Consider the following 17,687-nt stretch of genomic DNA (forward strand, 5'->3'; position numbering starts at 1 on the left):
AAAAAACCAAAAAACGTAAGCGACGAAACCCGTACGATCGAAAGAAAAGATAAACCGAGAGCGGAACGGAACGTAATACCCACAGACAGAGGCTCACAAGTCCCGAGCTGCAAAGCCGGTATCTGGTAAGTTGGATGAATGTTCAAAAGAAAAACGTCTGAGGCAAGCAGAGTCCAACAGGAAAGCATCCGTCTGCACAGACGACCATTCCAGAAAGCCACCATCGAGAGCGGCAGAGGGTTTCAGCCGGTAGCTGCAGTAAGCGATGGGGCCCGCCGCGTCCTCTTCCGTCTGGCGGTGCGTGGGATCCAGGAGTCTGCCGGGTCCGAGAGAGGTGGTAAAGCCGGTGAGGTGGCGTCCCAGTCAGAGACCTCGACGGGTGGTAAGTCCAGCTCCTCCAGAAAAAACTTCAGGTCAGCGGCATGTCTCAAAGTTGAAGTAGCTCCATTTCTTCTTGCTATGAGCATAAATGGGAAACCCCACTGTTAAGGGATCCCAGCTTCACGGAGAGCCAGAGTGACTGGTCGTAAGACCCTTCGCTTCTGAAGGGTAAGCGGTGACAAGTCCTGAAAAACAGAGATTTTGTCCCCTTCGTATTCCATGGTGCCGGCCGATCGGCAAGCCTTGAGAATCGCCTCCTTGGCCGCATATTCGTGTAAGCAACAAACCACGTCTCTCGGTGGCGACGACAGAGAGCCCCGCGGGCGGACAGCGCGGTGAGCTCGGTCGAAAAGGATGGGTGAGTCATCTGGTTGCTTAAGAAGCGAATTGAAGAGGGTCTGTAAGGTCGAACGGAGCCTCTCCGGTGGGATGTCCTCAGACAGCCCTCGCACCCGGAGGTTGTTCCGGCGGCCTCGGTTATCGAGGTCCTCCAGTTGTCTCTTTAGTTGGTAAAGTGAGTCCGTGTGGGTATGTAGTGTGGAAGATAGATGGTCTATCCGCTCGCAGGCAGCTGAGTGGCCTTCCTCCAGCGTTACCACGCGATCTCCAATTTCTTTAAGGTCGTGTTTGATCACCACGAGGTCAGCTCGAACGCCGTGGAGAGCATGCTCCAGGGAAGAATCTATTACCGCTACCAGGTCCGCTTTCGTCGGCAGCGATTTGAGGGCCTCACGCCACGCGGAATCGGCAGAGGGCAGAGATGGTAAGTCCACTTCCCGATCTAGAGGACTCCCCTCAGAGTAGTCGCTGGCCTGGCTTGTTGGAGAAGGCGCCATCTTGGCCTCCGAGTCTCGAGAGTCCTGATCAGCCATCCCATGAAAATAGGACCGCACGGATGGATTTGAAGACTTGTGCCGGGTTCCCGGAGCTCTGGGGGTACCCCCGGTGCGATTAGTTGTGCCCATGAGAGGGTTAGAGCGGAACGAAGCGTAAAATTAGGCGGACGGCTAGCAGAGCTAACAACCTAAGCAGCCATTTTCCTCGAGCGCCGACTCCGCCCCCCATATTCATTATTTAACCATAGCTTAAATGTATTTATAAGAGTCAAAATAACAAAACTTGTGTCCAAATATTTCCAAATAGTTATCTTTGCTAATAAATGTGAAAATATGTTTCTTAGCACATACTGAAAATAAAAATTTCTGCATATTTGGTATGATCACCATTTGCATATATATGTCAGCTTTAACTTTTTTGTACTCCACATTATTTCATTTATTAAGATTATGCCAGATAATGTCTAGAGATAACACAGTGCATTTTGCCCTTTTCCTTTGAAAATATTTTCAAAGATGTTTAAGATAGCTGGGGTATGGTGACTGCAGTGAGAAAGCCATGCAAATCAGCGCTCATTCACAAATACATCTGTCACTGCTTTGATGTGTGTTCAGGATTGTCTTCTGCATAAGAAACTTGGAAGGGATGGTGTGCGCCTTTGCAGAAAAGAGTGGTACTTCTCTTTCGTCAGAGTGTAATTCATCTTGTGCAAGGGGTAATTACTTTAGTGGTGATTATTTGAGAGGACTTAAAGGTAGGTAGACAATGCAATAGAGCAGCAGGAAATGCGAGAGGTATTAGCAGTAGAAAGAGGGAAGTGCTCATGCCGTTGTACAGATCACTGGTTAGACCTCAGTATTGTGTAGAGTATCAGAGACCGTATCTCCAGAAGGATATAGGATATAGACCCATTCAACTGCCAATGTTTGTCTATGGTGATGGCTGCCTATGTCCTTGATTTCATAAACCTTTTTTTTTTTTTTTTTTTTAAACATCTAAATCGAATAATTAGGAGGGGTGTCCATATACATTTGGTCATATAAGTGTATAAACATGTATACATTAAATACCAGTGATGAATTCTCACAAAGTAATAGAGATTTGGTTTTACATCTTAAAATTCTGTACACGAGTATAAAAGCATAGGTAACTTTGTTAAATAAAAAAAACACCAAAGCTCATTAAAATATTTTATTTCCCTGTGCATACTTTTTATTTTAAATTAAATTTGCCATGTACACAGTAACAATGGAATTACTCAAAATACAAAAAAACCCCCAACTGATCAGTAGTTTAAAAACCCAATCATTCCCAACTCATTTCTTCATTTTCAACAGGTTTTCCAGAAACCTATGCATAATAATTAATTGTACATGCGCCTTATAAATTGCATAGAAACAATCTGTACCTCGACATTGGGACATTATTTTGAATGAATACAAGAGTACACGAAACCAAAGGTGGTGCTCAGATCAACACAATGTATGTAAACCATAATAACTTTTGTTAAAAGAATACATTATTGCGACCATTATCCTGATTATTTGCATCTTCAAGGTATTAACTAAAGAAAGATTTGCCAGGAGAGTTGTGGTTTCACCTCACTGAATTTGCAATGCATTAGAAGAGCCATCTCTGGCAAATACGATCTGGCCCTGCACCATGTTCAATCAGTGAGATGACGTAAAAGATAATACGTTTTTTTTTTTTTTTTACAGATCCAAACTATTTGTGGAAGAGAAGCTCAATAGGGTTGGCCGTAAAGGGAGATAAAACAGCAGCTCTCCTGCTTACTCCCTCATTTGTTTATTTTTGTCTCTGAAGCAGAAATACATTCTCTGATAAAATTGTTTATGTAGATTGTATTGTACAATTTAACTAGTAACATGTATAGATGTTATTTTAACCTCCACATAGTAGGATGTTTTCTTTAAAGGGTCAGTTTTGTCATATGAATTTCAATTCATATGGTAGATAAGGGCCCCCTAAATTAGTCGAGTTCCTGACTCTAAAGAAGAAGGAATATTAAAGTACTCGAGTATTTAATATGCATTTTTCAAAAATGAAAACATTTACACAGCTGGTGCAAACGCAGCTGTCCTCCTCCTTGGTCCGACCTTTGTCATCACTGATTGGCAAATTAAAGCAGCCAATCAGCGGCCGGAAACCATTTTCATTGAAATAAATGGCATGCACACAATAATCTCAGAGCCGCTGTTTCAACTAACTGGAGCCGACTACAACACGTTGAACGGAGAAGGAATTTGTTTTCTTTATATTGTTCCTGTGATATTCTTTCTGCTATTGTTGTACAATGTGTCTGTGATTTTGGCAGCTTGTGGCAATTAATATGCTTTAAAATATCTAATGTTTGGATTTTATAAAGTCAAATTAAAAGCTTTTACAACAAAGAGTAATGGTGACCCAACTTCCTTTGTGGCTATTTAATATAATGTTCTATACAGTTCCATGCCACCAAAATACCTTTTTGATCTATAGTAAAATCATAAGTATAATACCTACTTGAGTATAATACATACATGTTATTTGACCCAAAAATCAAGGTACAAATGCATCATATATTTTGTATTTAAAATATGCGTCCACGCTGTCAATATTCCAAAATAGACAAAAACTGTATTAAACGTGAGATTTTACAACATATACCTGCATGGCATGTAGATGCAAATAGCACATACACCTTTCACACATACACCTTTCACACATACACCTTTCACACATACACCTTTCACACATACACACACAAAACCGCCCTTCACACTTTTCCATATCGTAGATTTCTGTGCCAACAAGATACCTGGTAATAACGAGTATCAATGTTTGAGGAGCTTCTTTCAGCACATACATTAAATGTAAAGAACATTACAAAAGCTCAGCAGTCTGTATTTTGCAAAAGGCACTTCAGAATGTTTTGATTATGGCAAGGAGTCTTGTACAATGCAGACAGAATTAAATAAACTGTATGTCTTTGTGGAATCAAATCCATTTTTGTTTTGTTATAGCTGCAAAAATCAGTTTTTAGTCTGCGTTGCGTGGTTCCTCCAGTTCTTCTACCTCTCAAACTTCCATTGCTGGTTTTTGTCCAAAGTGTTACAAGCCTTCATTTGTACATCTCCACGGCCTTCAGGTGTACGGTATGAACTAAGGCATGTTCCTGAATGTGGATGGTAGATTGTTCCATCCTGCAGAGCAAATCAAACAGAAGTTAATTATGCACACAATAACCTCTGCAGTTATTCAACCTTACTCACTTTGGATTTCTTCTCTCTTAGGACAGATTCCTGCTGAGAATTTCACTGCACTATGAGGTCATGTCTCTCAGTGAAAAGGGTTTTCTCCTGAACCCTAAACAGCTTCTCTGTGCTATCTTTGTCACCAAATAGCTTGTCAGTGCCCCCAAACAGTTTGCTTCTGCCATCTTTACTCCCAAACAGTCTGCATGTGCCCCTGCCCACACCACTTACCCACTGAATCAGTCAGACACAGTGTGCAGGGAGAGAGTGTGTGAAAGATCATCTCTACACACTCTGTGCTGCTAGCTGCAGGTACTGCCCACCCCGAGCGGTTTTAAAGAGGCAAACAAGTGGTTGCAACTATGATTGTTACACTCCTGATATGAGTATATTGGCTAAACAGAATAGTTATTATTTGAAGACATAAAACACAGGATATTGAGGGAGGAAATAACTAATCTCGCAAAACTCACGTTTCGAAATTCCCAGATGATGTTCTCAGGAATTGGATCACTATCTTTTGGGCAATGCCGCATTCCGATGTAGGTCTGATGGTCTGGTACTTCAGCACATATTTCAGTAACGGAATTAAAGCGAATCTCTTTGTTTGTGGTATATTCAAAAAACTAAAAAATAAAATTAGCGCATTGTAGATTTATCTACAGATGACAACAGACACATACTACAGCAGCACACTTGTTATAAGGATCTTCCATAGAGAAATATATTTTCACTTTAAATACACCACTATGGTAAAGGGGTACAATTATACCAATACCAGGTACAGTGGCATTTTAACAGATATATGAATGTGAATGACTTCACCTAGCCACACGAAAGGTTAAATATGCATAGCTGCCAACTGTCCTGATGTGTTGCCCTGCATATATTATACTTCTAGAAATAAACTTCACGTCTAATCTTTAGAGACAAAACAGAAAGCAATTACAATACTTTACTTGCTCTACCAAAGTATAGCACACCTATGACAGCACATTAATATACTTTGTATGATATATTTGGAATGATATATATGGAATAGCTCTCAAAAGGAATTGTGACATTAGATGCAGTATATGTATAAGCCATAGTACTTACCTGATTACCGCCTTGTCCATGGCATCCAAACAAAGAAAGGTGAGCTCCAGTAGGGTTGTGATCTGGGGCATTGTAATCCAAACACTCAGATGATATTCCTGTACTACGTATCTATAGGGCAGATTAACAGAGTTTTAAAACGTTGCCCTGTGTCATTAAAAACATCCTACTGTATAATATGTATTGGGGGATAGAAGTCCGTTACAGATGACACAGTGGCAAAAAAGTGGGCTCATACCTTAAGCAATTGTCACACAAGCCCATGGTTCATATCTATCACATCAGTAACTAGCCTATATATGTATATGTATATGTAGATAGGCATGTGTGTATAAAGAGAAAAAATGCCTTCTAAAACTACATTATTTTTGTGAATTAAAGTGTATTTGAAGTGAGAAGACAATGAATACTTATTTAAGCTTTCTTTTTTTTTTGGCGAACTGTATAAAGAACATTTATAGTACGGTTTAAATGATGTGAAACACGCTGGTTTAGACTCTTTAGGGCTATTAGCATGGTACCCAAATATCACCATCATCCATGTCAATGTACAATAAGTTTACAGGAGTATAGTTCTTAGCATGCTTGACTCTACAATACTTTCTATAACAAATGGCAGGGACCCCATTGCTGCTTTATGAACTAGGTAGTAGCCTAGGCTACTAATTACACCAATATAATTCTGAACAAGAATACTTACCGCCCCGTGCCAGCCGGGACGATCTTCTGGCACATGCAAATCAGGAAAAACATTTTTCAAATACCAATCAAAACTTTCACACTGTAGCTTTTCTCGAAGCACTTTTCGTTCTGAAATATCTCCATATCTTTCCTGTGGGAACACATTGAACGAACACTTTTTAATTGTTGAAATTGAAAGAAATTTAAAGGAATTAAGAGTGTGACTATACAGAATAGTACTCGTATATTAAGTGTTCCTGCTTGACAACAAAGAAATACAGATGTACATCAACCACATCCAAAGTTATATTTGATCTCCATAATACTGTATTGGCTCGAATATAGGCTGCACCCACTAAAAGTTTGGTGCTATTTTAAAGAAAAATAATTTTTAAAGAAAATACACGAGTGGAATGGTAGAACAGTATTTTATCTAACGATCAGGAATACATGTATTTTAAAATTTTTGGTATCTATTATGCAGTTAGTCAGCATATGTTATATACAAACAGAAATTTGGAAAACCAAATTTTAAGGTCCCTCCTTAATTCATAATGCACCTTACTTATAGATATGCCACTCTGCCCCCCAGATATGCTCCTTTGCCCCCCAGACTTACCAATGCAACCCCAGACTCCCTGGTGTCTAGCAGGGCCGGCCGGTGAACTCCTGCGTAACACGCGCAGACAACCTCAGCTGCCGGCACTTCCGCCAGGGCTTCTATGGTGGAGCACCAGAAGGTTATGTCATGTCGGTGCTCCATCATAGAAGCCCCGGGAGAAGTACCGGCAGCGGAGGTTGTCTACGCGCAGACGTCCACTGGCTGCCAGAAAGTAGGATCCTAGCGCTGCGCAGCAGGGCTAAATGAAAAAGACAAAAAACAAACATACGCCCGGGGCACGTCACGGGGGGAAAAAAGTGTGGCCTATATTCTGGCACTGTATTTTGGGTATATGAGTTGGAAGACTTGCACTACTCATTCATAGCACTATGTAATCGTTGAGTGAATGTAGTTTAGTGCACAAACATTTCTTGTGAACAAACAGCAAGAATGTGATTGTGCATTGAAGGATTTATCTTGTCTTTATGCCCCTTTCTTGGGCATTTACAAGATTTATGAGAGGGTAATTTAGTGACTTTTAGAAAAAATGCCTATTTTCAACAGTGTATTGGTCTGCGCCATAATATAGATCAAGTACATGGGGGGGAAAAAAAATATAAAAAATAAATAAATAAAACAAAAGAAAGAATGTAATAGAGGAACTGCTGCAATACTACCAGTTGGTAGTGTTCCCTAAATACTATATTATATATATATATATATATATACATACATACACACACACACACACACACACACACACACACACACACACACACAAAATCTTTAAATTCTGGTGCATGTGCTAGCTCCAAAACAAATAAACAGATTACAGAGCATAAAAATAATATATTTAATAGATGCTTATTGCATCAATATTTAAAATACATAACCGAATGTATAAAAAGCAATTGATATAATATAATATATTATAGAACGCTTCAATGACTCTGCAACCTGGGTAGTGGGTAGACCTCTGTGAATGCCCCACATTTAAAACAGAATTGAACCTGGTGAGGGATATACACAGTTCTGAATTAAATCAACCTGCGCTATACTGAATCCAGCCGTACTAAACTGTTTATACTCAAAACAGGCCTTAATGGTTACAGTGTCCGTATTATTAAGCCAACTCTTAAAATCCTCTGAAGAAGCCCCTTGAGGGTCAAAACTTGTGTATTTGTTTTGCATGTTGATAGTATATTATATCAATTGCTTTTTATACATTCAATTATGTATTTCACATATTGATGCAATAAGCATCTACTAAATATATTATTTTTATATTTATCTGTAACCGGTTTGTTTGTTTTGGAGCTAGCTAGAAAATGTCTGTATTCATCTTTTGGTGAATAATCAATTTGTGAGATTGCACCATGATTTCTATCTGCTAATTCGACATCTAGACTTGAAATGAAGAAGTGTTTTCTTTATTGTTTGATCTTATTTTCTATAGGAGTTTAAACAAATTCCTCTGAATATTGTAATCCAGTTTCTTTCTTAGAGGAATTTTCTTCTCGATTGTATTGTTGCATGATTCCCAGAGTATAGATGCTGCTCTTTAATTGTTTTAATCTTTTTTTTCTAAAAGAAAATTGTGTACCTTTTTGGCAGGTGGGTTACGGTTGTAAAAGTGCTCCTTATAACCGTCCATCCACACTTCTGCGGCTCGGGCTGTGTTCTGCAGAAAATTTGGCCTTGCGTAAGGAGCCTTCTTAGGAAACACATGTCCGACGTGAGAGCATGGGTCAATCTCTAAAGATCCTCCACATTGCCAGACCTGTAAGTAAGCGAAGTAGTAAATCATTCAAGTGTGCACTGAAAAGTGAATAAACGACTGAATGAGTCACTTTTTTTCATAACCTTGTTGGGTCAGTTTGTGTTACTTAAATTGTTCAGTTAACCATAAGCAGGGCCGGCACGACCTATAGGCAAAGTAGGCGCCCGCCTAGGGCCACAAGGCTTCTCTTGAAATGGTTGGAAGAGAAAGCAAACTGTGCTACATAGTATACTATCGTGTAATGGGAACAAGTAGACTGCAACTGTGGATCTACAAAATATTAATGGCACCTTTATTAAGATCTTAAGTGCGCATATGTATTTAAAATTATCTACAGATGCTCTTTTTTCACAGTCATAAGCGCATGATGACACACACCCTAAACGAAAGTTCAAGATTTTCTCCTCCCCAGACCTCCATCCCCATGTCATAGGTTCCAAGGTATTCAAAATATTTCTTGCTCACAGCAAACAATCCTCCTGCCATAGTTGGAGATCTGTAAGAAATAACACTGAATCAAGCTTAAAGAGAATAGAGATGCACAGCGCACGATAAACCAAAGATTCGATACACCCTGCCTTGAAAGCGTCATCCACACTCTCCCACCTACCTGACAACCCACTAGGAACTGAGCTTGCTGATCAGTATATATTATATATATATATATATATATATATATATATATATATATATATATATATATATATATATACACACACACACACACAAAATATTGTTACTTTACATGTCCTGTTGTGCTAATTTGTGTGTATATAAAGTGTGTATGTAAATGGGTCCCATCACTTCCCCCTCCCCCAATGATCACTCCATCCAAAATCTGAAAATTAAAGTATTTAAAGGGAATTTTAAAGAGTCTCACAACAGGAATACATTTGAGATGCAATTGCTAACATATTTCAACTCCATAAAGTTGGGACATACATATACATGTATATAAAGTTGGACTGTCCCTAACTTGGTTCATAGTATACTGTCCTGTGCATGAATTATGTATGTAAGTGTAAGAATTGTGTCCGTAACTCTTAAGTGCACCTAATTAAAGAAATTTAATTAAATAACAGAACAATTTAGTGTCATTAAGCAATAATTAAACCACAAATACCAAAGATATTGCTCATCAAACAATCAATAACCCAATAGAGCACTTAAATAACTGTGAATATACAAGAAGCCCGTATCCAGGAAAGTATCCAGGCCAATCCCAAGCGTGACACTATTTTGGCAGCAACCCTTGTGAAACCTGAATTGTAGCTTCAGGGCAGAGAAGTAAATTACCGGTGTTAAGTAGCTGTTTTAATAGTTACATTTCAACATAAAAAGCACGTTCATGACTTAAAGGTACTATTCCATTTAGACAAAACATTTATTGAATCATGTATGGTAAACATTTCCTCCAAAGGTTTAATCATATAAAAACAAGAGAAATTTATATGGTGACAACCTATCAGTGCATGCTTTTGGGAGAAATGCATCTGTAAAAAAAATAAAAATGAGACAACATTGTACAAGATTAAATAAGTATTTCTGGGAAGGGTTATGGCATTTAACAGTACTAGGAATTATTATTCTAATATAGCACTTAATGTTCCAATGACAAGAATACGAGAAGCAGCACCTTTAATTATGTATAATTGGGTCAAAAACTTGACATGTTGTTAAAGGATAAAATAACACATACTAACTACTTTAGCTTCCCGTCTGCCCTTAAAGCATAAAGGGACATTCCAGGCATCAAACGCACTTAAACACATACAAGAGCCAAGAATCCCCAATCCCCCCCCCCCCCCAGTTACAGGAGATGTGTTCGGCCAAAGTACTTCATTGTACATTTTAAAGATTTTTTCAGATACAATTTTTTGATCATATTATCTAATTTCCCATAAAAAAAAAAAGATGAAAATTTCAAAAAAATAAAATAAAACATTTTCTCACTTTTACCCAAAAAATCCTTCTTTCATCCAAAAAAACTAATGAAAAAACCTGCTAAATAGATTCTACTATTTGTCCTGAGATTAGAAATACCCAATGTTTTTTTGCTTTTTTTCTGCAAGTTATGGGGCAATAAGTAGTAGCGTTTTGCCATTTTAAAACCATTTTTTTTCTGCCAAAGCTGGTCATTCTGCTATTTCGGGTATCTTTGAAGCCGGTTAATGCAATTTACATCAAACCATATATTTTTGAAAACTAGACACCTCAAGGTATTTCAAATGCTGGTATTAAACCCTTTCCCAGCCACTCCAATTTACCCCAATTTAGACACCCCTTGGATATTTGAAATGCTTTTACTTTCCATGTGAAGATTTTTGGGAAGATACAGCACTAATTTTAGCACATGCTCATAATAATAAATTTTATTTCATTCTTTTTGGACTTTATTTTACATTTTGCTGGAACTGGATGGTCCCTCTGATGGATAATTATTTTTAAATGTTACCATATTTTTCTTCTTTTTAAAAAAAAATATTTTACTAATAATGTTGTGATTAGAAAGCTGGGCTCCATTGACTTGCATGGTTGAATGCAGTACCTCTATTCAACCTGCAAGTGGAGCCAGAGTTCTCTAGAGAATGCAGAGAACGCGGTTGCGGTCACAGCGTGTCCTGGGGTGAGTGTTCGGTGTTGCTGAATGCCTCATGATCAAGGCATTTCAGAAACACCATTGAAGTTTAGGGGGCAATTGTTGATCGCCCCCTAAACACTTTTAAAACAGGTGTCCGCCGCTATACGGCGTGTGGCAGATGTTGACGCCCTGGGGAGGGGCCCAGACAAGGTCCCTGATGCTGATCTCGGTGTTGCTGAATGCCTCGACATCGAGGCATTACAGCAACACCGTTTAACCGATGAAAGTGATCGTAGATCGTAGAGGCTTGTTTAATCAAATTACGTGTTTTTGCGTGACATGTCTGACCCGTCAATGGACGTTAAGGGGTTAAGGACTACGCTGAAATCTCCTGATATGTGAAAAATACTGTTGCCCATATGGTGACTGTCAAAGGATTTCCACACGATTGTTCACGAAATCCAGAAAAACCTCAATAACATTTTACGGTCATATCTATTATGGTGTAGAACACACACATAATATATAATTATATTATATATATATATATATATATATATATATATATATATATATATATATATCTCCGGACAAGCCCTTCTGTATTTGCCTTCTTTTTTTGCAAACCAAATATGTATAACAAACCACATAATTATATATTCCAAAAAAACAACAAAGACAGGGGATAAGCATAACTTTACAAATGTTTGACAAACACCCCACACTTGGCAATAATGCAGCTCAGTGTGTTTATAGTGAATTAACTGTGTCAATATGGATGCATGTAGTGACTATGTAGACAAAATTGAATAGAGCTTCAAATTTCCCAGTGAAGAACCATTGACAAAGAAACAAAATCTGCTGAAAAGGAGGAACAGATAAAAAAAAATCCTCCAAAGTTGAGGGGGCATGAGACGGGAGGAGAAGCACTGTTAGGGTGAAGACTCATATGGAGGGAATGATGACGAGGTTTTCTTTCAGGATGCAAGTTGCTTCTCTCAGTAGGTGGGTTTTTAGTGAGCATTTAAGGTTAGAATAAGTAGGGGAAAGTGTGATAGAATAAGGTAGGGAATGCCAGATAATTGGAGCAGCACAGGTAAAATCCTGGAGGCATGAGTGATTGTTGCACTCCTCCACCTTACTTATTAATACCCTATTCCCCCTGCATTCTTTCCACCCACTCACTAAAAGGTTGTCTAGAAAAATAAAAAGCTGGTTTTTCTTGATGGGCTTGCAAAGCTAAATTTCCATGATTATGTTAGATAGGGACCTGGGCTTCTACAGAGGGAGAAAGCAAAAACGATGGACCTAAATACAGAAGTATGTTTGTTAGGCCAGTTTCAACAGGGCCATAGCAGAGGGTTGACTTCATAAGCAAATCAAGTTATTGCCATGCTCAAAGAACATGGGGCACTGCAGAAGATAGCATGCAGTGAACAGATGGCCTCACATCTGAGAGTGACATACCAACTCGTGTGACTTAGTGACTTGTTAATAACAAGTCACTTTTGTTTTGTTTTGGTTTTTTTTGGACACTGCCCCATTACGCCTCAGGTATAATTCCCAAATAAAATTTACAGAAATTCAGAAGATAGTTACAATCTATAATAATTAAAAACATATTATATGATTGGCACTGCTTGCTGTTTTAACTTCGTACAAAAAGCGGAAAACGTTGAGGTAATGTAAAAACAAAAAACACCCAAGGGTGGACCCAAGATCCAGAGAAGAGAATGATGTGATGGAGTTAGTTCCTCTGCGTGTATTGGGGGATGAGAGCTTGTCTAGACTATATATGAGCGGTTCAGTCAACGTTTTTTTTTTTTATTACAACTTTTTTTGCATAGCTGACTAATGCACAAATTTAAGGCCAAAAGGTTATAGTCTCCTTCAGAGTAACATTTTTCCACCCCTTTGTAACATTTATTAGATAATACTGGCCAGCCTACAGTCTTCAAAGAATAAATAAATCATTGTAAATGTTGCTTTCATATGGGGAAGTATATGGGGCGATATAAAACAACTGATGATCCCATCACATAACTGTCCGAATGACTTGAGTGTGCAGAGAATTACCTGATAGGGTCTATCCTGGATTTCCTCCTCTTGCGCTCTTTTTCTGGGACTGCATGCCACTGGAAGGTTAACCGCCAGTCAAACCCTCCTATCATGGGCTCTCCTGTCTGCATGTAAAACTCAAACGAGTTCCAGTCTATGGTGTCAATCACCGGACAGACAATGGCAGTTTCATTTTCAGCAATTCTTCATACAGGAAGGGGCAAGAAGCAACAAAAGAATAAAATAATCAGGTAAGTACAGACTATACAAAAGCATCGTATTGCAGCAAGAAATTGCACCATTATAAAAAACACAGGCAAATAATTTTACTAATATATATATATATACACATATATATATGTCTCACACACACACTCTCTTTTGTCCATTAAAATGATAATGGAACAATTAATGTTGTTAATGTTGTAAATGACTATTGTATCTGGAAATGACTGATTTGTAATGGAATATCTTCACAGGCGTACAGAGGCCCTTTATTAGCAAACATCACTCCTGTGTTCCAATGGCACGTTGTGTTCGCTAAAATTACATTTTAAAGTTCAACTTCAAAAAGGCTAATTGATCATTAGAAAACACTTTCGGAATTGTTAGGCAGCTAGACCAATGTCCTTGGTTTCCATGAAAAACACCTAAGTGACCCCAAACTTTTGAATGTTAGTGTTTTTATAGATATATACTCCAAATCATTGTTTTATTCAGAAAATATACACATGATTTTTTTTTTATATACACAAACCAAAAATAAACCCAAACATTTTTATGAAAAATGTCACACTGGACAGGCTTACAACATACCTCTGCAGAAGTGGTTCTAACCAGCCAGAGACACACTCACAATGACAGTCCAGAAACGTTAGAACATCTCCTATGGCGTACGTAGCACCGATCAGCCTAGCACGCACCAACCCTTCACGCTTGTTGGTCCTTATTAAACGAACCCTTTGCAAGGAACTAATGTAAGTTTCAAGCTGGGACTTCAAGTAAACTGGAATAAAGAGAAAATACATTTTAGTTATAAGACACAGCAAGTTCTTGTAAAGCAGACAGCACAGCGGCATTCAGCTATCCCAACTGTAAGAAGACAGAATGCTTAACTCCTTCCTGTGGGAGGCTGATCCAGTTTTTTGTTTTTTTTTTATCCTATCTATAGTTACATTTAGGTGACAATCTTAGAAGCAGCTTACTCTTTCATTAGGGAAGGCTATATTGTTTCAGGACCTGATAAGTTTATTAATAGCTACCAACTTGGGTATGGGTGTTTTATTGGACGGGGGGGAGGTTAATGGTGGGGTACCTGTGACAAGCAGGCATTAGGGTTTTCTACCAGAATGTTATCCAACTGACGTGACCGTATATCAGCTAGTAGCACAACGTCTAAAACATTTCATGTATCATCACTGGATTCTATGGCAGCGGGCAGCCATGCTGGATGTCTGCTCCATAGGTCCGACGGCCACTTTAGGACTTTTTTTTTTTTACTTTAATTTATTCAAATTGGTCACAGACCAAACAGCAGGCTTCTCTTCTCCCCAGACGAAGCCTTAGGTTTAAGGGTGAACACAAAGTATAAGTCGTTAACATTGGGGGAGGTGGGAGAAAGCTGCAGCCCCATTACCCTACAGAAAACCGATTCAAGCAATTGCTTTTTTTTAGGACATAGATGTATCCTGCCATCTGAGCCCCGCTCTGCCTGCTACCAGAAGTTTTTCTTTTCCTTGTAGAAACTCCTATGTATTTGGCATACTAGCGGTTAAATCCTATTAACATTGTGACTATACTTTATTATTTTCAAGGGTGGATATATGAATGGAATTTGCATTTTGTTCTATAAACAAGGACCACTACCTAACCTAACAGTAGTGAATGTGTTTTTTTTTTTATATTTAACATCCCTGTGATAGTGCTCGTTCTTTGTTGTCATGGCAGCAAAGTTTATGTGTCCTTTTTATGTGATTTTATTAAGATCTTTTGTGTATCTTATTTTTTTTGTTTTTTAATCTAATGATAAATAAACGTCTTGCTATTAACACCACAGTTCAATTATTTATGGTACAACTTACACAAAATACCAATATCCAGTAAAGCTACTTAACAGTGTGCATACAGAGCATGAAAAGCAATATATAGATTGCGATATCAAACAATTGCAAGCAGATGTTAAAACCATAACAATAAATCTGAATATTAAAAATTCAGGTCCCATTACAAAAACTTTATATATCACCCTGCCTGAAGATGAAATCAATAACATGAAATAAATGAGCTACAAGGGTTGCATATATTGAGACTTTAAATATTATTTTCCTTATTGGAGTACCATTTTAACATACTCCCATCGGAAAAAAAAAAAATAAAGACTAAATGCACAGGTACCTTTGTCACTGAAGTCATCGACTAATATAATTTCTTTCAGAAGCACTGAAGGAGACGTTTCTAAAACACTGTGTATTGTTCGAAGCAAAGTTGACATAGCCTCGTTGTAGAAAGCAATAATAACGGATGTTGTAGGAAGCTTTCTGTAGTTGAAGGTCTTTGATTTACATCTGAAAATCAGATAAAAAATGTTTTATTATCAACTCTATTTACAATCTAAACCATGGTTTCCAAAACCTGTGCGACTTCAGTTACAAATGGAATGGCATTTTATAGGAAACATGCATATATGTCACAGATTTCATAGTTGCTGTACTTCAAAGTTTTTAACTGTCCTTTTATAGATTTGATCCTAGCAGGTAGCGCGACAGGATATGAGCATTTGATCTCCAACACGTCCATGACCAACGAGATAAAAGGTTTGCATAGAAACATGCGCATCGGAGCCTCATATAACAGGAGAAGTAAACTTTGGTAAAGGGATGAAAGAGCGTTATGGATGAGAAGTGTCAAATTCCAAATTTCTTCAGCTCCCACGTTCATGAGTGTAAGGCTCCCAGATTGAAATTTAAGAAACAAGGAGAAATAATAATAATGCAGATCCTAAGCACAGAAAAATAGCATCACTGTTCTCGCATATACAGAAGGTTTCTGATGAATTTATTGCTTTTTCCCCCCAATCTGTAGATCAGACCAAAAGTTCAAGTGACTTCAAATAAAGTTAAATGCCCCAGAATACATATTTAAAGTACTCTGTGTCTCCATGCTTTGGAGAAAGAACACCATACAAATGTCATCGTACCATGCAGCTATCGTATGCATTAATGTGCGTATGATGGCACACATATGGAGGAAAGCATTTATAATATATAACATTGTCAGGGTATTAACGTATGTAATAAACCTTAAATACATATGGAAGAAGGTCATGTTCAGCTCAGGGTGATGGAACAATATCAATTTAAATGTGTTACTTGGTTACAATCATGATTTTCAGGCAATGTCTTGTGATATGATATCATATTGTGAGGTAGCTGAATGGGTATGGAAGGTCTGGCCCCTGCCAATATACATATTTCCATCTCACCTCTAACCATTTTCCCCAACTCAGGTGATCTGCTCTAGACAACCTGGAGGGACTTTAATCATTAAATGGGAAGTACTGGCATTATCTGATGTGGAACAGTAACATGGCCATCGAAACATCTCAGTCTACAGAGGAAAAAGTAGAGGTGCATGTGATGTTATTTGGGTGTACTGGCCAAGGATCATGGTGATTTGTGTTATCCATAAAGCAAAATGTGAAATTCAAGACATTTAGGCAGATACAATTTGGTTTATGTATTATATATCAATTCTAGTTAACATACAGCAATCGGCATGGATATTCTATTTGTTGCATCCAAGCATGTTCAAAATACCTACTCATACATTCTGTTGTCTTGTATGTGTCGATGCAATGATATTTTGTCACTCACAAAAATATTAATAGCATATTTTTCAATGCTTTCATCCTGTAATTTGTTCTCCGTTGGATTCAGTTGCAGACGAGCAGCCTTGCCCCATTCCCCGGGTGAGTTAGGATCTGGGGGTGGTTTTATGTAAACTGAGCGACTCATGTCCTCCATTTGATCCTCTGTGGCAGCAAATTCCCTTTCCCACCTTTTTTTGGTTGTAGGACTAACTCCTGAAGAGTGCAAAGTAGAAACGGAAAATTCTACTACTACATATGTGATCATAAACAGGCCAAACAGTATGCATGTTTTCACGATCAGTGGCCCTCTTCTTAGACGGATCCTCATTGCATGAGATGTGAAGTCTAGCCAATGCAAAAATCAACAGAGGATCTAGAATAAATCAGAAAATAATATTAAAATTATAATATGAACATCTTAATAGTAATGCATTTTGCATGTCATATTTTCGGTAAAATTGGTAAAATTCAAGCAGCAGAAATACCCTGGGATTTTCTTTTTTTGAGATAGCATCAGGCTTACAATGTCTGCCTCACTTATGCAATTC

At 38.2% G+C, this 17,687-nt stretch overlaps 1 protein-coding gene across 1 annotated transcript; it reads right to left on the reverse strand.

Moving 5' to 3' along the window:
• Window positions 1–4,289: 4,289 nt before the first annotated feature.
• Window positions 4,290–17,467, reverse strand: LOC149302666 (polypeptide N-acetylgalactosaminyltransferase 4-like). Its single transcript, XM_089482251.1, has 10 exons — window positions 17,091–17,467; window positions 15,666–15,835; window positions 14,088–14,277; window positions 13,290–13,475; window positions 9,011–9,128; window positions 8,456–8,632; window positions 6,271–6,402; window positions 5,571–5,681; window positions 4,946–5,098; window positions 4,290–4,421 (listed from the first exon to the last, which is right to left on the reverse strand). Exons 1-10 carry the CDS (start codon window positions 17,465–17,467, stop codon window positions 4,290–4,292), a joined length of 1,746 nt encoding a protein of 581 aa, XP_089338377.1.
• Window positions 17,468–17,687: the final 220 nt, after the last annotated feature.

The sequence above is a fragment of the Sceloporus occidentalis genome, unplaced genomic scaffold (assembly GCF_023333645.1).
Source record: "Sceloporus occidentalis isolate IW3139 unplaced genomic scaffold, rSceOcc1.0.p SCAF_18, whole genome shotgun sequence".
NCBI lineage: Eukaryota > Metazoa > Chordata > Lepidosauria > Squamata > Phrynosomatidae > Sceloporus > Sceloporus occidentalis.